General features: G+C 35.8%; 1 protein-coding gene across 1 annotated transcript in view; it reads right to left on the bottom strand.

Moving 5' to 3' along the window:
• LOC113412776 (guanylate cyclase 2G-like) overlaps positions 1–24,324 on the bottom strand; it is a 64,410-nt gene that overhangs the window by 39,551 nt on the left and 535 nt on the right. The window contains exons 2-4 of the mRNA XM_087965683.1: positions 22,977–23,262; positions 5,411–5,759; positions 4,256–4,318 (exon numbers count right to left, since the gene is read on the bottom strand). Coding sequence (XP_087821809.1) covers positions 4,256–4,318; positions 5,411–5,759; positions 22,977–23,262 — 698 coding nt within the window. The remainder of the gene's footprint in view (positions 1–4,255; positions 4,319–5,410; positions 5,760–22,976; positions 23,263–24,324) is intronic.

The raw sequence follows: 24,324 nt of genomic DNA, 5'->3' as shown, positions 1-24,324 counted from the left end.
TATGGTTACAAGCCACAGTCATCCCCATCTTCAAAAAGGGAGACCCAAGCCTAGTTGAAAATTACAGACCAATCTCCTTATGCTGCGTCACCTGTAAAGTCATGGAATCAATTATTAACCAATCCATCATCCTCCATTTAGAGACAAACAACCTACTCTCCAATAAACAATTTGGTTTCAGAAAAAAACTATCCTGTAATCTGCAACTCTTACACTGAAAAAACATATGGACTACACAACTCGACCAGGGCAAAGCAATAGACGCAATCTACATAGACTTCTGCAAAGCCTTTGATTCAGTGGTACACGACAAACTACTCCTAAAAATAAAATCTTATGGTATCTCTGGACAACTGAATAACTGGATAGAAGCATTCCTGTCAAACAGACAACAAATGGTCAAAATTGGGACGCCCTATCAAATCCAGTACCTGTCAATAGTGGTGTTCCCCAAGGCAGTGTTCTAGGACCAACTCTCTTCATAATCTACATAAACGACCTTTGTGATCATATCAAGAGCAATTGCGTTCTCTTCGCTGATGATGTAAAGCTGTTCAATACCACAGACAATACTACTACCCTACAAAAGATCTAGACTATGTATCTGAATGGTCTAACATATGGCAACTCCAAATCTCAACAAATAAATGCTCTGTCTTACATATTGGTAAAAAAATCAGAAAATAAAATACAAGCTGAATAGTCAAGATCTTGTTGATGACCCAAGCTTTGTAAAGAACCTGGGAATACTCACCTCTAATGATCTAAGTGCTAGAGCTCACTGCAACTACATAGCCAAAAAGGCATTAAGAGTTGTTAACCTAATCCTACGTTGCTTTTTCTCTGGTAATATCTCACTACTAACCAGAGCATACAAAACATTTGCTAGACCAATACTCGAATACAGTTCATCAGTCTGGAATCCTTATCACGTATGTGATATTAACACAATTGAGAAAGTCCAGAAGTATTTCACAAGAAGAGTTCTCCACTCTTCTACCCGTTGTAGAATACCTTATGCCACCAGACTCGAAATTCTAAAACTAGAAAACCTCGAATTACGCTGTCTTCGGTCCGACTTAAGCATGGTATATAAAATCATACATTGCAATGTCCTACCTGTCAATGAATACTTCAGCTTTAACCATAACAACACAAGAGCACACAACAGATACAAACTCAAAGTAAACCGCACCAAACTTGATTGCAGGAAATACGACTTCAGCAATAGAGTGGTCAATGTCTGGAATACTCTACCCGACTCTGTAGTCTCTTCCCCAAACCCCAAAAACTTTAACCTTAGACTGTCTACTATTGACCTCACCCCTTTCCTAAGAGGTCTGTAGGGGCGTGCATAAAGCACCAACGTGCCTACCGTCCCTGTCCTATTGTTTCTCTTATTCTTTTATTTTTCTTATATGTACCCATTTCATATATTCACAACTATGTATACACTTGTACTTATTATCTTGTAAACAATTGACAAATCAAATAAATAAATAAATAAAATAAAACCTTTCAAATGTTTTCATAACTACAGATGTTAGAGCAACTGGTCTGTAGTATTCAGTTCCCAGATGGAGGGCTTCTTTGGTACTGGGATGATAGTAGAGCATTTGAACAAGAAGGAACATAGCACATCTCTAGTGATTTATTGAAGATTCGGGTGAAGATGGGGGCCACTTGGTCAGCACAGACTTTTAAGCAAGAAGTTATCTTGTCTGGCCCTGGTGCTTTTCCTGGCTTTTGTCAGTGAAATAGATCTTGCACTTCTTTTTCTGTCATCACCAGAGGTTGTAAATCCAATGGGTTGGGTCAGTTGTAGGAGGCTTGGCTGTTGTTGGTGTGTTTAACACGGGGGTTGTGGAGATAGGTGGCTGAACCTGCACTAAAACACATTCAGGTCATCTGCAAGTTGTTGATTTCCTTCTGCCTGGGAAAGAGGTTTGCTGTAGCCTGTGATGTTTTTAAGAGTTTTCCATATGTTTGCTGGTTCATTTGTTGAGAACTGATTCCTTAATTTTTCAGAGTAGCTTCTTTTTGCTGCTCTGATCTCTCTTGTTAATATGTTTCTGGCCTGATTGTATAGCATTCTGTCACATTTTCTGTAGGCTTCCAAGATTTATTGTTGCTATATATTTGCGGGTTCCTTGTTGGTACATATGAGTCTTCGCAGAAGCTGACATATAATGTTACAGTATCTGTGAGCTCATCTAGGTCTGCAGAGGTATCTTCAAAAACATTCTAATCAGTACAATCAAGGCAAGCCTGGAGTTTCAGCTGTGCCTCATCAGACCAAGTCCTCACTGATTTAATTGTTGGTTTCATGGTTTTAAGTCTTTGTCTGTAGGCAGGTACAAGGTGAATCATGCAGTGATCAGAGTGTCCCACAGCTGCTCATGGTAAAGACCTATAAGCATCTTTTACTGTTGTGTAGCAGTGTCTAAAGTATTTTTGCCTCTGGTGGGACAATTTACATTCTGGAAATATTTTGGGAGCTCTTTTCTTAAATTTGCTTGATTGAAATCTCCTAAAATGATGGGAAGTGAATCTGGGTGTTTGGCTTCAGCCTCCATAGTTTGATCAGCAAGAGTTCATAATGCCTTGTTTACACAAGTTTGTGGAGGAGCATACACAGCTATTAAGAGGAATGAGGAGAACTCATGTGGAGAATAAAATGGCTTGCAGTTTATATGTAAAGACTCTAAATTTTCATCACAGAATTCATATATTATAGTTATATCCTTAGACCAGCTGTTGTTGATATATAAACATAATCTTCCACCCTTCGTTTTACCAATGTTAGGGATATACCCTAGCAGAATGTGCACAGCAGTCAGGCAATCAGGTGAATATGAGAGAAAGCATTTTTTAGTTTTCACACAGTAAAAACGGATACACTGTCTTAGTTGAATAGTTTATTCCATTAAGAGTTTAGCAGGGTCAAACAGTCCAAATATCATTCACTAGTGTTCAGTCAGTTCAGTCTGGAGATTGTTCAATTGCAAAAATCCAGTGTCAAAAAAAAAAAAAAACAGTTAACTTACAATGTCAATCCATAAATCAGTCCAGTAAATATCTTCTCACAGTAGATTAGATATGCAGCATTCAAAACTCTTTCCTCTTTCGACGTCAGCAACAGGGAACACGCAGAACAATCAACCATCAATCCAGTAGCAATCCAGGTTCTCTAGCTCCCTCTTATGGCAGTTTCTCAACCGCACCCAAATTATATCATTTAGAGTTTAAAGTGAAAAACACATTTAAACTTTGCTATCATGGTTTATATATTATTTACCCAAACAACGTTAGGTAACTATGGTTATTCCTAACAACCAAAATCTTCAATTCTGTCTGATCTAAATATCTGAAATCCTGGAGTGTATATGGTGTTGTCATCATGAATTTGTGTATTAAGCCAGGTTTCAGTAAAACAGAGAACTACTGAATTGTAGAAATCAGAATTGCACCTATTTAAAAGGAGAATTTTATCCATCTTGTTAGCCAGTGAGCATAAATTAGTCAGAAAGATTGAAGGTAGAGGGGTTCTCCTCCCCCCCCCCCAATTCCTTAGTCTATTTAAAATTCCCGCTCTTTTATTTCATCTCCTTTTTTTGGTGCTGCCGCTTCTTTCCTTTGTTTGTTGTAATCCATAGAACTGGGAAATTAGTTAGAATCTCCTCAGCATTTGCAAAGATAGGGGGTGAGAAATCAGAAAGCTGTTCCTTAAAGAAACATTGCTCACTTCTTAGCAGATGGTCTTGTGAGTATGAATCCATAGTGAATTGCAGAGAATAATAAAGAATAAAGAAATCATTAGAGAGCATTTCACTGAGGCAGCATCGTTGATGCCATCTTGGATCAAGTTAATTGCTACCATGTGTAAAGTTTACACCACTATAAGTCTATCCTTTTCCAAAATATCACTTACATCAAACAGATACACTTGAACCTGGAATGTTTTTAGTGGGTAAACCTAGGGGATTTTTGTCTACACTTGCTTAAAACAATTATTTAACATGTTATTGAAACCCTCACATGATGAATTGGAGTCTCTCATTTCCCTTTTTGATTATATATTATAATGTAGGTATTTCATTTCTGTGTTATGAGCTAAGGTAAGCATTAGAACCATAGTTGCTCTTGCCCAATTATGCAATCTAAAAAATGTTTTAAACATGATAATAAAATACTTACTTGCTACTTACCTCAAAATGTTGCAGAACAAAGAACACATATGGTCCTTTTGTCATACCTAATTCTTTGGCCTGTAACAAAATGGATCTTGCATCCAAAGGATTGCAGATTAAAACAATAACTGCAAAGAAATTAAAACAATTAGTTGTCTCTTATATAAAGTTAATACAGAAGAGAATGGAAGCTTGAAGCAACCAGATATCAACTCAATAGCATTACAAAAAGTCAAAACAATTTATTCATTACTATTCAATGCACAAAAAGTAGAGATTTGATTGTGTGTATCTTATTAAATAATGCAAAAGATATTTGGAAATATTAAATATAAAAGTGGTCAAATATGTGTCATGAATCAGCTTGGAAGAGAAGGATCCTGGGAACAAGAGTATGTGGTCAGTATCAAAATGACAGAGAAAATAGACAGCAATGAATCTGTAGCTTTTGACAGAAGTGGAACTGAGATGGCAAGAATGAATCTGCTACTGAATGAAAGCTATCAGTGTAAGGATTATAGATCAGAGATTTCTTTTATTCTTTTATGAGTACTTGAAATACAGCCATGATTACAAAAAGTCTCTAAGATTGAATGAATTACTGTATTGTGTATATGTATATCTGTATCATCTATATCCATCTATATATCCTCTGTATCTATCTCTGTCTATATCTATATCTATGTAAGTCAATGCTAATCAGAGACCTGAATTTGTACTCCTTTAAACATTTTTAGCATTCTAATGTCTGTGTGTGTGTGTGTGTGTGTATGTATATGTATATGTGTGTATATCTATATCTATATCTATATCTATATCTAATCTATATCTATCTATCTATCTATCTATCTATCTATCTATCTATCTATCTATCTATCATCTATCTATCCAAGGCAAACAGTGATATTTCAGGTCTTTAAACATTTCTAACTAAAGAAACATCATCTATCATATGTGTTCTTTAATAGAAATAATATTAAGAGCCAAAATGTAAATATCTTTATTCTGTTATATGATCCAAAGACATTTTGAAATTCTGCTTTTCAATACTAGGCATTATATTAATAATTACAGATGGAAAGACATAATCATGTAACTCCTTCCAACTCTTTAAAAATAATAATCAGGAAAATTAAATATTTTTATCTTATTTTATTCCAAAGAATTTAGGTATTTTTGTAATTTATACTAATTACATTTTGTTTTCTTCTGAAACTTACTTCTGGCAACAGATGATATATAGTTCAATTTCTCTTCATGGAGGCTTTGGTTTTTTGTGTTGTATCTCACCTTCGCCGTTATGTTTATATTGAATTTAAGTTGGTTTTCTATACTTGTCCATAATTCCTCTGTTTCACCCCATGTAAATGCATCATATGAACTTCCAAAGAGAGCAACATATTTCCACCCAAAATATTGAAGTGTTTTATGCAGCACTTCTCCTATCAGGTACACTGGTGAGACAAGGTTGATGTAAGTGTCATAAAAAAATGAGTTGCTCAGCTTAGTTGTTTGGCCAACAAACCCAAACATGGGGATATTCCATTGAGAAGCAAGCAATCCTGTAACCTAAGTAAGCAAAAATAGTAATAATTGCATTAGTTAATAACACTTAATAACTATATATAATTTTGTTTACTCTGGATTACTATCTACAGTATATAGTATATCTATCTACTATACTATACTATACTATACTATACTATACTATACTATACTATACTATACTATACTATACTATACTATACTATACTATACTATACTATATACTATACTACTATACTATATCTATCTATCTATATACTATCTATATAGGAGCTGCAGTGGTGCAGTGGTGCAGTGGTTCGAGTGCAGTACTGCAGGCTACCTCTGCTGACTGCTAGCTGCCTGCAATTTGCAGATCGAATCTCACCAGGCTCAGCCTTCCATCCTTCCGAGGTTGGTAAAATGAGGACCCAGATTGTTGGGGGCAATATGCTGACTCTGTAAACTGCTTAAAGAGGGCTATAAAGCACTGTGAAGTCTAAGTGCTATCTATATGAAGGCATAAGAAATATCAACTTGATCATATTTGGATTTAAGAAATTAACCAATGTTATTGAGACTTCAGGAAGATCCAAAGAGCTCTCTGAAAGTTAAAAATTATTCAGGAGTTTTGGAAATATAACAAAATCAACCGTGGACTGTCATCTATGATTTTATTATTTTATGTTTTGTTTGAAATCAATATATTTTGTTTTAATTTGTCATTTCTATATACATTTCTATATATCAAATCAACTTGGGTTTTTATTCACTATTAATGTTCTATCTATCTATCTATCTATCTATCTATCTATCTATCTATCTATCTATCTAATCCTCTGTTCAGATTCAATATTTGATGAAATATTAAGACTAGCATGCTCACTTGAACACTCTGCTTTGTAAGTTTTAAACTTGCAAAGACTGCCTCACTGCAGTTTCTGCTCAGCTCGTACAAGCCAACAGAGTTGGTGCAGTCCAAATATCTTCAAATAATCAATGCCATTTGTTAGGATTCTGAAAGCATACTTCTTCTGGTACCCCTGAAAACCAGGTGGCTTTATAGAATTTATGGAATCCAGAATGTTATGGAATTCTGAAAAGCCTTTAAAATATAATAGTTTGCATTAGGGTGGCTGGAGCTAGTGATGGGATGCTGCCAGTGTAACAATCGGTTTGGTGATTGTGACTGGGGTGGGCATGGCTACCTCGTCATGTGACTGGGGTGGGCATGGCCATGTGACTGGCAACCCAAATTTAAGTGGTCCTCACTAAATGACTAGGTGCTCTCTTAGTGGCCAATTGCTTAGCAAGTGCTTTTTGCCAGTTTCCAAGGCCTGAGGAGGCCCTGGCAAGGCCCAGGCAGGTGGCCATGTGGCTGGCAACCCAAATTTAAGTGGTACTCACTAAATGACCAGGTGCTCGCATAGTGGCCAATTGTTTAGCAAGTGCTTTTTGCCAGTTTCCAAGGCCTGGGGAGGCCCAGGCAAAGCCCAGGCAGGTGGCCATGTGGCTGGCAACCCAAATTTAATTGGTCCTCACTTAATGACCAGGTGCTCGCTTAGTGGCCAATTGCTTAGCATGATATAAGGATTAATGCAAATTAGAAAGGAAAGACTGCAGAGATTGAGCACAAGTGATTTGTACCAACCAACACACTATGTAACTGAAGATGGTTTATGTTTTATGTTTTTGTTTATGTTTAAAAAAAATAAAACTCTTTTATTTAAAAAATGTCATTTATGTATGCATGCAACTTCTTGTTACATTGATGTTGCTATATATTGATTTAAGCAGAAACAGATAATGTATAACATCAATGTAACAAGAAGTTGCCTGTCTCCCTTTCGGTAAGTTGCTTTTTTATTTATGTATTTATATATTTTTTTACTATCTGTTTTTGTTTTTATTAATCATAAAAACAAAACAGATGCTAAATAAATAAACACATAAATAAAAATTATTTTACTATTCATCTTGATGTTTCTTCTTTGCTTAAAGAAACATCAAGATGAATAGTAAAATAATTTTTATTTATGTGTTTGTTTATTTCTTTAGTATATGCTTTGTTTTTATGATTAATAAAAACAAAAACAGATAGTAAAAAAATAAATACATAAAAATAAAAAAGCAACTTACCAAAAAGGAGGAGGAGGAGGAGGAGGAGGAGGAGGTAGGGGACCGGGCCAGCAGGAGCTGCTGATTTGCCTCCTCACTACCAATCGGTGGTGGGAAGGCAAGGCAGCAACCCTTGGTCCGCGGCGGATGAGGCAGTGACACCAGGCCTGGGAGTTGGCTGGCGGCAGCAAGAGGGGTAGGGAACCAGGCCAGCAGGAGCTGCTGATTTGCCTCCTCGCTACCAATCGGTGGTGGGAAGGCAAGGCAGCAACCCTTGGTCCGTGGTGGATGAGGCAGTGGCGCCAGGCCTGGGAGTTGGCTGGCGGCGGCAAGAGGGGGTAGGGAACCGGGCCAGCAGGAGCTGCTGCTTTGCCTCCTCACTACCAATCGGTGGTGGGAAGGCAAGACAGCAACGATGGAGGGCTGCAGGCAAGGGAAGATGGGGGCAGGTGACCAGGACTGGCAATGGTAGGTAGAAGACTGGGATGGAAGATCGTACTTACCGATCTGCATCTTTGGAGACCGGCGGCAGGGTAGGCAGTCTGGGTGGGCGAGGACAGCTAGTGGTAGCGGCAGGAGGCAGGCAGGGCAAGGCAGGCCGGCCGGGTGAGGACAGTTAGCAATGGTGGTGACCGGGGCTTGCGGCTTGCCCTCACTCAGCAGGGCGGCAGAAGTCAGGCAGAGATAGACAGCTGGCTGTCTAGCCCGCTGGCTGGCTCAGCTGCTGCTGCTGCTGCTGTGAGCGATGGCGCCACGTGGGCAAATTTTTGTAATTAGCGCATATGTGCTATAAGTAGGAGCGGGGCAGGGAGGGCGGGGAGAATGAGAAAGGGGGTTTTGTGCATGCACAGTAAAAAAAAACTATTTAAAAAAAAAACTAGGGTTTTTTTATTTTGAAGAGGCAGATGGGATGGGGGCCAGGGCAGCGAAAGGAGGGGCGGGCGGAGGAGAATGTGGAAGGGATTTTCACATGTGTGCAGTAAAAGAAACCCATTTTTTAAAATAAAAAATGGTTTTTTTTTACTTTGGAGCAGCGGATGGGGCAGGGGCCGGGACAGCGAAGGGAGGGGCGGGCGGGAAAGAATGAGGAAGGGATTTTTGCACATGTGCAGTAATAAAAACTGGTTTTTGGCCCGTAGGAGCGGCGGAGAGGGGTGGGGCCAAGCAGGGGTCGGTTTTACCGGTTCTTAGAACTACCGGTGACATTAACAACCAGTTCTATAGAACTGGTGCAAACCGGTAGAAACCCACCCCTGGTCGTGACCCTTTAATACAGTTCCAACCATAAAATTATTTTTGTTGCTACTTCATAACTATAATTTTGCTACTGTTCTGAATTGTAATGTTAATATCTGATTTGCAGTATGTATTTTCATTGTTACAAATTGAACATTAAAGCATAGTGATTAATCACAAAAACAATATGTAATTATATATTGTGAAATATTTATTTCTAATTACAAATAAATGTAATTTTGTCTTGAAGCATGGTGTAGCATGGGTAACAGTCTTAATATAACCGCTGGTATAAGGGCTATACATTCCTCAATGGAGGCCATGGGAAGAGCCACAGGGCTGTCTTCGTGGGGCCAATGGGGGCCCTTCAGTGGGAGGCCAAGCAGTAGGGCAGGGAGGGTAGATGGGGGCCAGGAAAGCAGCCCCAGTCTAGCCATGGTCAGGAGACCTCAGGACTGGCCTGGGGCTTAAGCAAAGTGGAGCCCAGAAGGAAAAGGAGGAAGAAGAGCCGTGGCAGCTGCCGGGTCCCTCTGAAAGAGGGGGGGCTCGGTTCCTTATGGGTCAGAAACAAGAGGAGCCCCATAGTGGCTCCAACCTTGACTTCTTTGGGGGTACCTATGGATGTCCCTGAGCCTGGGTGGAGAGTCCAGAGTGGATGGGAGTCAGGAGTGGGGTGTGGAGCGGCTAAAAAGGCAAGGCCGATCTCAGGGTGCATTTTCTGAAGTCCCTTGCTTGGACCTTGGCCGGGGTTGCCCTCTGGGCACCTGAAGATCACCTCGAAGCAAGGCTGAACAAGACCACTGAGACGGCCTGGGGCTGAAATGCTGAAACTGGCTATCCCCCTCACCTTGCCTTGCCTTGCAGGGCAGAAGCCACACGGGATGACCTCCCACCCAAATGCGGGAGGAAGGGGCATCCTTTGGCAAGGCTCCCCCCTTCCTTTCCTGGACCCCCAGTCTATTTCCAGAGCAGCCCCATGGGGGTCAAAGCTGCTCTTGTGACCGGGGGAGAGGAAGTAGAGTGGTAGGGATTCGAACTTGGGATTCCTGGAATCCTAGATTCCCTCAGCCACCATCTTGGAAAAAGGTAGGAGAAGCGAAACTCTGGGTCCAAGGATGTTGGTCTTTTCCCTCGGCCATGATTTCTCTTATTGCAAGGTTTTGTCCCCGAGTCAATCAACATCTTGCCAAAGAGGCAAAGCGAAGATGCTTTGCCACACGATTGGATAAACTCGTGCATATATATAATTCCCCGTTAGGAGAATGAGCGCATACAGGGAGACATATTTTGAGAGTAGTGTTTGAATAATACACATACAGCACACAGATACACTGTACAGTAAATGTAGGTTTTTACTTCCAGAAACGTTAAGCAAAGTCCAAAATAGGCAGTCCAAAGTCATTCACAGGTAAAATAAGTCAGTTTTCATCCAGGGATAATCCAAATATCAAATTCCAGTGTCAAAAACAGTTCAGTATCAGACTTACATTAAATCCAGTAATATCAGTCAATTAGAAGAATCAAGAAATGGAGCAACGGCAATACTTTCCAACAGAAGGAAACAGAGATACACTCACACTCTCTTCTGAGACTCAGACTAAGACTAAAACAACCCAGGTTTCTGGCTCCATCTTATGGCCGTTTGAGAAACCACACCTAATTACAGTTTTGCATTTTCTTAAAGATTAAAATGTTTATCCTGGTTTATATATTTCTAACCCAAATATCTGTTAGGTGACTTATATTCCTAACAGCTGCATGGGAAAATCACCACTGATGGGAACAGAATCCTATTGCCTTTGATTTACTAGCTATGTTGCACTGAAGATATGCTCTAGAATCTAGACTCTTAGGCAATCCCTGTGAAAGGGTCGTTCAACCCCCAAAGGGGTCACAACCCACAGGTTGAGAACAACTGTACTAATGAAAGTTGCTTCACAATTCTTAAATGAGTCAGTAATAAATTCTCATGTGGTATGCAAAAGAATAAAAAGCTCCAAGATGTCCTGGAAAAACAGGTCTTAGAATTAAGATAATCAGAGTTACATTAAGGAACCACCAAAGTGGTTGCAAGATATGAGATAATTAAGCAAAAAAAATGGGCACAGAGTATTTAGAGTGAATTTGGCTAGGAAAATTGGTTTCATAGAATGGAATATTGTCTTTTGAACACCTGACATGAAATTGCTGATGATTGATAGATTTTTTTATTTAAATCAGGTGTTTAAAAGAAATTCCTACGTTGACAAATCATATAAAAAAGCATCCAAAAACAGAACTTCAGCAAACAGCATTCACATGGATGTCTTACAGTCATAGAAACATCTACTTGCAAGGGAACACTTGAACTTGCAAGTGATTTTGCTATAAAAAGATACACAGAAAGCACACCACAAACTGGATGTTTTTCTCAAAACCCCCACCTCCAGTTCTTTAACCAGGAATTATAAATATTTCTTAAATATTTCTCTTCATCACTAAAAGAATGAATTCAGTAATCCAAGGAAACTTAAACCTATATTGTTTACTTCTATGATAAAGAATTGATGACAGTTTCTTATTTCACCTCGCATTACCCTGGTCCCTTACAGAGTCAGCAGAATATTTCACAATTTAATTTCTTTTGAGTGGGAAGTACAGTTGTGGTTTTGATGTATTTTTGGATGAGACACCTAACATGGACTCTTCATATATTCCAACTAACTCTGGCCAGATCCCAACGAATCTAATATGCTGATATATCCTAATACGGTGTTTGTAGAGATTATAGATAAAAAATAAATGTTAAAATTGCCCAATTAGAGATAAAACTACTTTAAATGGAACAAAGCCTTTCTCCATTTATACTATCTCTCTATCCGATTTTCATCACAACAGAACTGGTAAATAAATCAGTAACTATTTTTGTAAAAGAGTCTAATCTTCATGAATGAATAAATGAGCAACTGAAGAAGGGAAGTGGCTACTCAGTTCTGGAAAAGTGGGAAGAATGATAAAGAAGCTAAACATAATTCTGTCTTGATAATGTTCCATGTAAGATAGGCCAGACAGAAACTCTATTCATGGAGCTTGCCTGTTTCTTGATTTTGCCTAATTCCAAAGTTGGCAATTCTTGGATACAGACTGAACCACATTTTTTCCTAAGTTATAGTTACATGGGACACACTATACTTAAATGACTTGGTTGGCATCTAATGCAAAATATAATGTAACTGATATATAATTTTCCGGACAGTGGTATTTCTAGACAATAAAGGCCCTTCATTTCCTAAAATATTAGTCATTTCTTTTTATACTCATATTTTCTGTTAGCTTTTATTGTATAGATTGGAACATCACCTGAAAATTATGAAAGAGTGAAAATTCTCTGCAATATCTTATGACATATCATGGGAAAGCTATGTCTTAAGATACCTGTTTGTTAACAGCTATATGTGCATGTAGGAGGATCAGATAAAAGAAAAACAAATCTCAGAAGAGTCACTCTTTTAATTTAGAACACTTGTCGTTACAGTTGCAACCTCGGCATTACAAGGAGAAGGTGATATGAATTGTCTTCTCAGGAAACTGGTGAGTGACTGAATGGACAAAATATATGGGGTTTATCATGAAAGGGTATTTCTTTGTTTAGGCAAGAAAAATCAAAAGTACACATATAGACTGGGTGAAGCCAGGCTCAATAGAAGTAACTGTGTGAGGGATCTTGACATCTTAGTGGACAACCAGTTAAATATGACCCAGCAGTGTGTAGCAGCAGCCCCAAAAGCTAATGCAATCCTAAGTTGTATTCACAGAGGGTTACAATCGAGATCAAGTGAGGTATTAATACCACTCTATAAAGCTTTAGTAAGACCACACCTAGAGTACTGCATCCAGTTTTGCTCACCACATTATAAAAAAGTTGTTGAAACTCTAGAAAAAGTACAGAGAAGAGCAACCAGGATGATTAGGGGACTGGAGATCAAACATATGAAGAACAGTTACAGAAACTGGACATGGCTAGTCTAGTAAAGATCTGGACCAGGGGACACATGTTAGCAGTATTCCAATATTTGAGAGGCTGCCACAGAGAGGAGGGGTCAAGCTATTTTCTAAAGTGCTTGTAGGCCAGACAAGGAATAATAGATAGAAACTGAACAAGGAGAGATTTAACCTAGAAATAAGGAGAAACTTTCTGACAGTGAGAACAATCAACCAATGGAATATCTTGCCCTTGGAAGTTGTGGGACCGACATCACTTGAGACTTTCAAGAGATTGGACTGCCATTTGTCAGAAATGGTGTAGGATCTCCCGCTTGGGCAGGGGGTTGGACTAGATGACATACAAGTCCCTTCACACTCTGATTATCTATTATCTGTGTTATCAGTGACATATAATATAGACCTGGGATATAATTGTTATTATTACCATTCTTTCTGTTTATCTATTCACATTCTTCAAAAAGTTTTTTACTTTTTTATATGTAATTTTATTGAAGATCTTGATTACAATAGCACAAGCAAATGCAAACTAAACTCAATCAGAAGAAGGAATACAATTAATCAAAAGTGCAAAGTAAGAAAAAGAAATGTGTATGTATGTGTGTGTGTGTGTCTTCTAATCTTCATCACAAGTATAAATGTACTGAATAGCTCTTTTTCCCATAGCCCATCCCTTATCAGGACACAAATCCATTAATTATTGACTTTTCTGTAAAAAGTCTGTAAAGAGTTATCAGAGGTTTATACAAACATGTCTTATTTTTATACTTGGTCAGAAACCAACTTTATATTTCTTTTATTCTAACATTATTTTTAATTCATTAAGATATTATTGCAGGATTTGGCCTCTCCTCAAATTTCTTTTCCCCATTCCAAAGGCTTCTTTGAGGCTTTAGCAAATCTCTTTGATTTTTTTCAAAGCTTTAACCAACTTCTTTAGTATATTCAGTAGAAATCTCCTTTATCCTGGTCTTGTTTGTTTGTTTTTTGCTTGTCATTTTTGTTTTCACTATAGATATCCTCTCTGTTTTATATTCCATACTTTTACCCAAATATGGACCACAGAGTCATAAAAAGTGAGTTTTTTTATTTCTGGTCCTAATATTTCTGCATCAAGCAAAATTTGTTTTACCTCTGTCATTCCTTCAATAACATCTTTTGGACAAAATTAGTCCATAGAACAAGACAGCACTGCTGACCTTCTAAGTACTAATTGCTGCATCATCCTTTGAAAATCTCCTGTAATATTTTAAATGTTATAATGTTTTGTATTATTTTGTAAGACTCTTCATTAACCAAAAACCAAAAGCAAGCTTACGCTTTCCCCACTTTTCCTTTTCTGCCTGGAAACTTTAGTCCCTTCTAGTGTTTCTAATTTTTGAAATTATAGTGTTCGATAGCTGTTATGGCTTAAAATATGCAAACTAAAGTCTTAAGACTTGGTCCCCATGAAAATCTGTTTATTTTATAGAATTGTTTTTAAAATTGTATGGTAAAAGTCTCAATATTCCAAATTTGTCTGCAGCTTTGTTTATAATTTTCCTAGATCAAAATTTAGTGTCAGGCACAAAAGACCAGGTCCACAATGAAAGTTCAAATAAACTGATTAATTGCTAAAAGCCTCTCCACAGGGATTATTTCATCTAGTGGTTGCCAGTTCCCTAAAGTTAGATAAGCATCAATAGTACTCAGGAGGAGATTGGACTTGGTTATCTTGTGGCTGTATAGGGATTCTAGACTGATTCTCCTAGATTCGGTTGTCCCTTCTCCTACATTTAGCTTTTTGCCATTTATTTTCAGTTCTTTAAATTCTTACATTTATGGTAAATTTTCTTTTGTACAAAGATGAAAGTAAGCTCATCATGACTTTTCAAACTTGTTCTGAATATTTCTAATATCCTTAAGATAGTTAAATAGATAATTTCTAAAAATGATTAGAAAATGATGTTAGAGAACAAGTTTGAGAAGTCACATCCTTTAAAAAGCTTTGCTACAATTGTGATCATAATGGATGATTCCCTCATTTCACAGTACTCAAACCCCCAGGAAGCCTCTGTCCAGTGGTGGGCTTCAAATTTTTTTACTACTGGTTCTGTGGGCATGGCTTGGTGGGTGTGGCAGGGGAAGGATACTGTAAAATCTCCAGTCAGAGGTGGGATTTGCCAGTTCTCCAAACTACTCACAGTTTCCGCTACTGGTTCTCCAGAACTGGTCAGAACCTGCTGAATACCACCTCTGCTTCTATCCTGAGGTCTCATTGTGGGGACCAATTGTCTGGAGCACATGTGGGTAATTACATGTGGGTAACTCCCTGTCCTTTCCTTTTTGGTAGAGGTTTTGAACAACTGGTAATTGTTCTTCAGAATTTGCCACAGTTCTTGTCTCTCTCCATTTGGGGAGACATCATTCAAAAAGATTTTTACAACCCAGTTTAGAATACTCTTTTCCTCTCCTGTTGTGGTTCATTAACAAATGTGGAATATACAGTATGCTGATGAGATATACCAATCCAGCCATTGGGTGATAGCTGAATCCAGGGGACTTATCAATCATGTGAACCAATATATATATATATATATATATATATATATGTATGTATGTATGTATGTATGTATGTATGTATATATATTCAATCAATCGTGGTGAAATAAATTAGATAGGCATTTAAGGATTTAAAAAAAATTTTTTTTAACAAGCTGCAAAATGTTGCAATACTAATAGCAGGTAAACAAGGAACAAGTTCTACTCATAGGTGGCTGTGAGATCATAATGGTTCATGCATTATGCATCAGCTGTAGTTGCTTAAACATGTTGTATTAAATAAATAAGAATTAGCTTGCCTAACCAACTACACAACAAAACCCAAAGCACATTATGCCTTAGTGCCACATCTGAACCAACATGTCTTAGCATTACTATGGCCTGTAATTCATTATTATAATAAACTAGCTTTCTACCATCATAATTATGAAATAGAAATAAAGTAGGAGAAGAAGAAATAGACTGGTAGATATATGTAGTGCTTGTTCTATGTCTGAGTCATTATGTTGTTTGTATGTATGATGTTATTATTGTTATTGTTGCTATTATTAACACTGCCACTGCCAAGGATAAAAAACAACTATGAATAGTTTTAAAAATTAAAATTAACAAAACAACATAATATAAAAAAGCACAATCTCTCCAAGGAAACAATGAGAGAAAAAGAAAAAAAATATGGTATACTATATGTCAATTTAGAAGGGGCCCTGGTATATCCCAACCCCAAGGCCTAAGGGAAAATCTACATTTTTTTCACCATGCTTGAAGATGGACAAATGGGAGCCTAGCAAATTTCTGGGGAAGCTGTCCAAAAAGCAGGTTTTGATTAGGTGGCAGCCTTTGATGGTCTGTGATATCAAAGAAAAACTAGTGTGACATATACATGTGTATTTGTACCTGGACAAAGTTATTAAATCTGTCTTTCCCAGACAGTATCTTCCAAATGTATTGGATTTTAATTCCTAGAATCTCCTCCCAGTAAACCATTAGTTGACATTGATTGAAATCAGGCTAATGCATGGGATGTTTTTTGGGGGGAAACCCAGTATATTAATAAATAATGATCCTTGCTTGTGGATGTTCTTTGAAGTATTTGGCAATGCTCTTGAAAAATATAGTGCTTGAAAATACTATATAGTGCTTCCAAATACAATGCATGATAGGAATCATCCTCTTAGAGAAATCTATGATTGCATAACTTTGTGTTTGCACAACATAATAATAGAAGAGGTAGCTCATTAAACTTACAGGTTTATGTTGCACTAAATTCCCTCTGAAATCAATTAGGAATTAAGACATGCCACATTTGCTTTATTATTTCAAAACAACCTAAGTCTAACTAACATAACCTACAGTTTGCCTGAAATAAGATTTTGGTATTCTTGAATAAACTGAAGTAAAACTTAAGGAAGTTGGCTCTATTTTATTTATCTAAGTTTTAAGAGGGAGCAAAAAAATTTTTTAAAAAAAGAACTAGAAAGTACAATATAGTGCCCATATAGTTTACCACTTTTTTCACAGCAAAAGATTTTGAATATTTCAAAATATTTCAAAACCTCTCCATTTTGTCTCCCCTTTTCCTTTCTCTATTTGTTACGATAGTTATTGTGTAACACTGGTTCTTGCATTCACTTTAAGAAAGCATTATCCCAGGAACACACCCATAGATTTCCAAAATAAGTACATCTTACATCAGACTGTTATTGAATGGCTGTGCTATCAAATCAGCACACTGGAAATTACATACAAAAATAACTGGTTTGGACTATGTTAATATCTACATGATGGGTGATCTTAATGGAATAATGACCGGTTGGACTATAAAACACAGAAAACAACAAAGAAAGTTAGAAAGATACTACCAAAACCATTCCTCCGAATAACAGAATAATTTAATTTAAAAGATGCATTGAGAGAGAGAAATGCGGAAAGTAAGCAATATACTTTTTATTCAAATAGACACACATCCTGGTCTAGAATAGATATGATATGGATGTCAGCAGAATTATTGACTAATGTATGACAGATTGAAATAGAAACAAGCACTTGGGCAGGTCATAATCCAGTATCAGTTATTTGGAAAGGATACAAGAGGAGATCCAGGTGGACTCTAAATAATATGATTCTGAAAGAAAAAGACTTTAAACAGAAAATAGAGAAAGAACTTGTTTTCTTCTTCAAAGAAAATAGAAAAGAGGATACATCTTTACAGAATCTCTGGGACACGATGAAGGCTTACACAAGAGGCTTGATAATAGATTGTACTAGGAGAAGAAACATAAAACAGAAAAAGACATTTAAGACATTAGAGGATGACTATAAAAGACTGGAAAAAGACTTACATAAGTCCCCACAAAAAAAGACATTAAAAATTAAATGGATATAATTAAACATAAAATGGGACTAATGGAAATAGAGGAATTAGCACAAAAAATTAAAAGTGTGAAACAGAATTACTTTGAAGATGCAAATAAACCAGGCAGATGGCTAGCTTATAAATTGAGAAAGGAAAGAGAAGCAAGAAGAATTAGCCAATTGATAAATAAAGAAAGACAGGTTTATTATGGAAATGAGGAAAAGAAAAAAAATATACATGATTACTATGGGAAACTATATTTTCAAGTGAATATTCAAGAAGAAAAAATCAAGCAATATCTTCAGAAAGCGAATTTACCTCAGATACCCAAAAATATTGAAACAATGTTAGAAGGAAGTATAGCAATGATGGAACTAACAGAAGCCTTAAAAAAACAGAATGCTGGGAGAGCTCCAGGTCCAGATGGGTTGCCAGTGGAATTCTATGAGACTTTTCAGGAAATATTGAATTTTCATATTCTAGAAGTTATGAATGAAGTTATGTTAAAGAAAAGAATACCAAAAACATGGTCAGAAGCATACATTACACTTATATTGAAGGAAGGTACAGACCTGCAGCAAGTTAAAAATTATAGGCCTATATCTTTATTGAACTCAGACTATAAAATCTTTGCTTCAATTTTGGCAGAAAGACTAAAAAGATACTTAAATAATTTTATTCATACTGATCAAAATGGATTTCTGCCAGAGACAAATTAAAGACAATGTGAGAATCATTTTGGATACTCTGGAATATTATGAAGCACACTATGAGAAGCAAATGGCCTTGATGTTTCTAGATGCTCAAAAAGCCTTTGACAATGTGAGTTGGCGATTTATTTTACTGCAACTGATACAAATGGGCTTGGGTAAGAAATTTATCCAAGCCATTGAAACAATATATCATGAACAAACTGCAAAGGTGATGGTGAATGAATGGAGAATTAACAGAATCTATAGATATAAAGGGACAAGGCAAGGCTGTCCATTGTTGCCTCTGCTGTTTGTGTTAACATTGGAAGTGTTGAACAGGAATATCAGAGAAGAAGAAGAATAAAAGGAATGAAAATTAAAAAAGAGGAGTATAAATTGCAAGCTTTTGCAGATGACCTGGAATTTATATTAGAAGACCCAATGGAAACAACACCCAAATTAATAGAAAAAATAGAAGAATATGGGAAAGTAGCAGGTCTGAGAATAAATAAAGACAAAACAAAGATATTAACAAAGAATATGTTAACAAGACAAAAGAAAGAGTTGGAAGAAACTTTAAAAATACAGGTCACGAACAAGGTTAAATACTTAGGGATTTATATTACACCAAGATGCAGTACCCTAAAGGAAGATAACTATGTTAAACTTCAACAGCAGATTGCGACAGACTTGATGAAATGGGAAAAATTGCAACTATCATTGATTGGGAGAATATCCACAATTAAGATGAATATACTGCCTAGAGTTTTATATTTATTCCAGACAATTCCTATTCAATTAGGGAAAGAGTTTTTTGAAGATTTAAATAGAATTGTGTTGAAATATATTTGGCAGGGTAAAAAAGCAAGAATAAAATTAAAGCTGTTACAAGATGCAAGAATAAGAGGAGGGTTTTCCTTGCCCAATTGGGAGCTGTATTACCAGGTGACAAGTTTGATGTGGGTAAAGGAATGGATAACACTAAGGAACAGTAGATTATTGACTTTAGAAGTCCACGACTTGCTGCTGGGATGGCATGCCTTTCTCTGGTATAAGGAAACTAAAACACAGGGGTATTTTAGAAGACATTATATTCACGAGGCATTGTTTTTGAGCTGGGAGAAGATTAAAAGACAATATTACTTAAAAATTCCAACATGGATATCAACTATTGAAGCTTTTTCTTATCCAATAATATATAAAAAGGAAGAAACAGTTAGATACAGGGAGTTATTGAATGAAAAGGGTGAACTTAAATCTATGCAAACGTTGCAAGAACAAGGTGTAAAAATGAATTGGTTTTCTTATTTGCAAATACAATCTAGGTTTGATAAAGACTCCAAGGCAGAAGGTATTTATGATAAGTTGACTGACTTAGATAAAATTTTGATGGGTACTGATGAAAAGGTAATTAAAAAACTTTATGGATATCTATTAGAATTTAAATTGGAGGAGGAGCAAGTTAAAGAAACGATGATTGCTTGGAGGAAAATTTTGGATATTGGATTGATTTGGAAAAATGGCAAAAATTGTGGCCTCAAAATTATAAAATGACAATGTCAACTGTATATAAAGAAAATGTGTATAAGATGTTTTACAGGTGGCACCTCCTGCGAGAAAACTTGCAAGAATGTTTAAGAATAAATCGGATAAATGCTGGAAATGTCATCAGATACCTGGTTCATATTACCATCTGTGGTGGACATGTTCAGACGCAAAGAAATATTGGACTAAAATCCACACATGGTTGGGAAAAATGATAAAACAGCATATAGACTTTAAACCAGAGATCTTTTTATTGGAAGTCATAACAGACATATATAATAAAGAACTGAAATATTTTATTGTAAATGTCTTAATAGCAGCTAGAATTGTATTTGCGAAGAACTGGAAAAATGACAAAATACCTATGCAGGAGGAAGTTATCAAAAAAATTATGGACTGTGCTGAAATGAATAAAGTGACATTTGAAATTAGAGAACAAGAAGATAAGCAATTTTATATGATATGGGATTTGTTTTATCAATGATTGGATAAAAAGGCATGGTAATATAATAGACTAGATAATTTTGTGATAGAAATCTAATAGATTGATATAAAACATAATACAGATATATATAACCACTAGTTGAAAGTATAACATAAATTTTAAGATAAAATGTGGAACATCTCGTATAAAACGATGGAATAAATAGTTTAGTCATGGATGATTAATAACTGATAAATATATAAACATATGTTAGTTTGACAATGTGAAGATTGATATAAATTGTGAGTAAAGGACTACAAAAGTATAGCACAAAAGATACGTAACCAACTGACACACTGTATGTATATAAAATGGAAGAGGATTTTATGTTTTTATGTTTTTGTATGTGTGTGCGTTTAAAAATAAAAAACTTTATCTAAAAAAAATCAGCACACTGATGTTGACAGTTACACTGCTTCTAGTTTCATTTGATCCTTAAATTCAACTGTCAATGGTAAAGCTAAGCAATAAGTTTCCAGTTAGGTGGCCATATGAAATTACAAAATCTGTGGACTAGACTAGGGACTTGGAAAGGCATTCTGTGAAAAGTTACACATTATGTAGTAGCGAAGCCAAGATAACAACATGGATATGTGCACAGTCATTAGGAATCAAGCACAATTCAAAGGTGATTTCATTTCTGAGCAATAGATATCCAATGCAAGATCTATGTGGATATTAGAGTGAATTTCTGTTTCAGTATATATTTCTTATGGTGAACCTGGACAAATTAGTCCAATTATTGCCAAATATATATTTCTTAACATTTACAGTTGCTTTGCAAAGCCATGGCTTTGCAATTGTGTAGATCATCTCAAAATATATGGTCAATGGCAAAGGATGATAGGAATTGTCAAATAACATACAGAGATCCAGTGTTTTTCTAACCTGAATTTAAAGTTTTACAATTGTATGCATGCAAGATTTGAAAGTTTGATTAGTGCACTTCTGTAACTAATTCTTAAACGTTGTAATATAATTGTTCTAATTTATAATATTAAGAGTCAAGTGTTTTAAAAGTTCTCATAGTTTTGACATGTCCATTAAATGTTCATAGGCTGTTCAATGGTATATAGTGATTTGGTGCATATTCTGGGACTATGGATAGTTCTAAAATTTAATAACCTGTTTAGAATACAAGATGGTGAGAGGGAGACAGATGTAAGCCACTAAAAATGTGACACTTTTTAGAAAATCAGCACATCCCTCAATTTGGGCATTTTGCTGCTGCAAATTTGGAAATCAGTTGTATTATAGAACTTTATATCTAATGTTCTGAACTTGTTAAAAATAACTGTTAACTAAAGTAAACTTAATTTTCAACAGACTGATTAGACTAATAAACTGGAAGCCTTTTTTAACTAGAAAGTTCTAAGGAAAAGTGTGCATCAAACTTGACCAATCTGTAATACAATTTGATCTTTCTTCAGACAGAATCTATGTATATAGGAGATAAAAACAAGTCACTTATACAGAACTTGGAATCTTTGTAATTTATTCTGAAGTATTTGAAAATCTGCCCAGATTATCTTTCTCCATAAATAAATATGACCAAGAGAGGGAATGGAGAGAGAAATGGAGTTAAGCAAATAGCAAATCTAGCTTCTAGGAGAAGGAAATATTCATTAATCATGATATTGGAATACACCTTTTATCAAAAATAAAAGAGAAGCTTTTAAAGAGAGGGATATTGTTTTGCATTTTCGAAAAATCTGCACTTTTTCCAGTATTCAACAAACAATAAAAGGATAGAATAAATAATATTTTCAAACTCCCATATCTGTAAAGACTGCCCTTGAATAAAACACCTCAAACAATGTATATATTTACTGGTACTGTCTCACATTTGGAAGACTGCAAACTCTAAGCTGCAATTATCTTTAAAAATATCCAATTTTGACCAAAACATAACATTAAAACATTCCAAAACATTTCTTATTTCTCAATTGAAATTGAGATCCACAAAAGAGTCTACAATAACTGAAAATGCCATCCCATGCTGATCATTATATAAATAAAATGGCACACCTATACACAATGGTAAACAATTAAAGTTTAATGAAAAAATTCTAAGAGATGGATGAGCCTATAGATAGCCCAAAGAAAATTTACACAGGTAGTAGAATGGAATGGAATGAAATATACTGAAATGGACATATTAAAAATATGAACAAGAAGTCCCATAACATTTTGGTTACAATATAGATTTCTAGAAATATTAAAATGAAACCCAGAATAACAGGTTGCTATGAAATAAAAATAAAGTAAAAGCCAGCATAATCACTGACTAGGATGATCACATACTATACCTCGGCAGCCTCTGAGCAAACTGGCCCAAACAAGGCAGAAATATTTTCTTTTTGAACTTGATTGATGAAAGCTTGGAGGGACTTCTTAGCATCACAACTGCAGTCATCATATACATACTCCAGTTTGTAGTAGTATAGATAAGATGGATCTGCATTGACTTTATTGATGGCAGTCTCAAAAGCCGAGATTAACCTTTGTGCACTCAAAGGATGGGAGATATTACAAGGAGCCTGAAAAGCTACTATGAGCGTGGACCTTTTGGTACCAAGGATTGTATTACAGGTACTCAAATATATAGTCAAAAGAATGAAAATGATTGAACCATAGAAAAAGGAAAATGAATACTGTGAGTATTTCCTAAGGTACTGCTGCATCATGGCAAGATATCTTTGTTCTTTTTTTTAGTTATTTATATGTGTGCTTTAAATTATGATATCAACACCTTTGTCATGCATCAAATGGTGCTAATTAACTAGATCATTGATCGCCATGGTAGCTAGTTTCCTTGCAATAGCACCCTTATGTTTGGAGGAATAATTTACTGGAAAGTCCTGAATTTGTTGATATATATCAACAAATAATTTTTATCACTGCTGCTTTTCTTTTGCTAACTTCTGCCTGAATTAGGTTGTGTTGAATTCATTTAGGTCTGCTTGCTTAAGCATAGCTTTATTATGACTTAGTATGATACAAAAAATAAGTAATGATGTACAATGTCATTTTACTTTTGTGTACAGTTCTTATTTCATAAATATTAGGAAAAACATTTGAAATCTCAGATATAACACGAACAAAAGGTTTTCAGATACGTAAATGATCCTCATACTGTATCTAATCAATTTCTGATAGTAATACACCATTCATCTATCTGCCTTCAAATCAAATTCAAATCAAATTGTGTGTGTGTGTGTGTGTGTGTGTGTGAGAGAGAGAGAGAGAGAGAGAGAGAGACAGACAGACACACAGACACAGAGAGAGTCTTAGAAAGCTTTGTCTTCCTGAATGAATTCTAATTTGAAATTTAATTTGTGATTAATATTATTGCTTACAACATCTTGTCTTTTTCTCTTTGATCTTTTCTTGGGTATTTTTCATCTTAAACAAACCGAAAGAATGAGAAATATAATATGACTATAGTTAGTAAATTAAAATTGTTTGCTTCCTTTGATCATGTACAATTTCTTAGATGTAACATTTTATTTACAGTAGGAATAGGCAAAAATCTTAGACTATGAAATTTGAAATTTTAGAGAGCATGTTATGTATATTCTAAGAAAATCATTGCCACGAGTAATACTCATGCTTATTACAGTATTAAAATAACACCAACTGATGGAAGGTCACAAC

Source organism: Notechis scutatus, chromosome 4 (assembly GCF_049901735.1).
Source record: "Notechis scutatus isolate UNSWTSFEM ecotype Mainland chromosome 4, rNotScu1.2, whole genome shotgun sequence".
Lineage (NCBI taxonomy): Eukaryota > Metazoa > Chordata > Lepidosauria > Squamata > Elapidae > Notechis > Notechis scutatus.
Note: the sequence above shows the minus strand (reverse complement) of the source record. Positions and strands in the feature narration are given on the sequence as shown.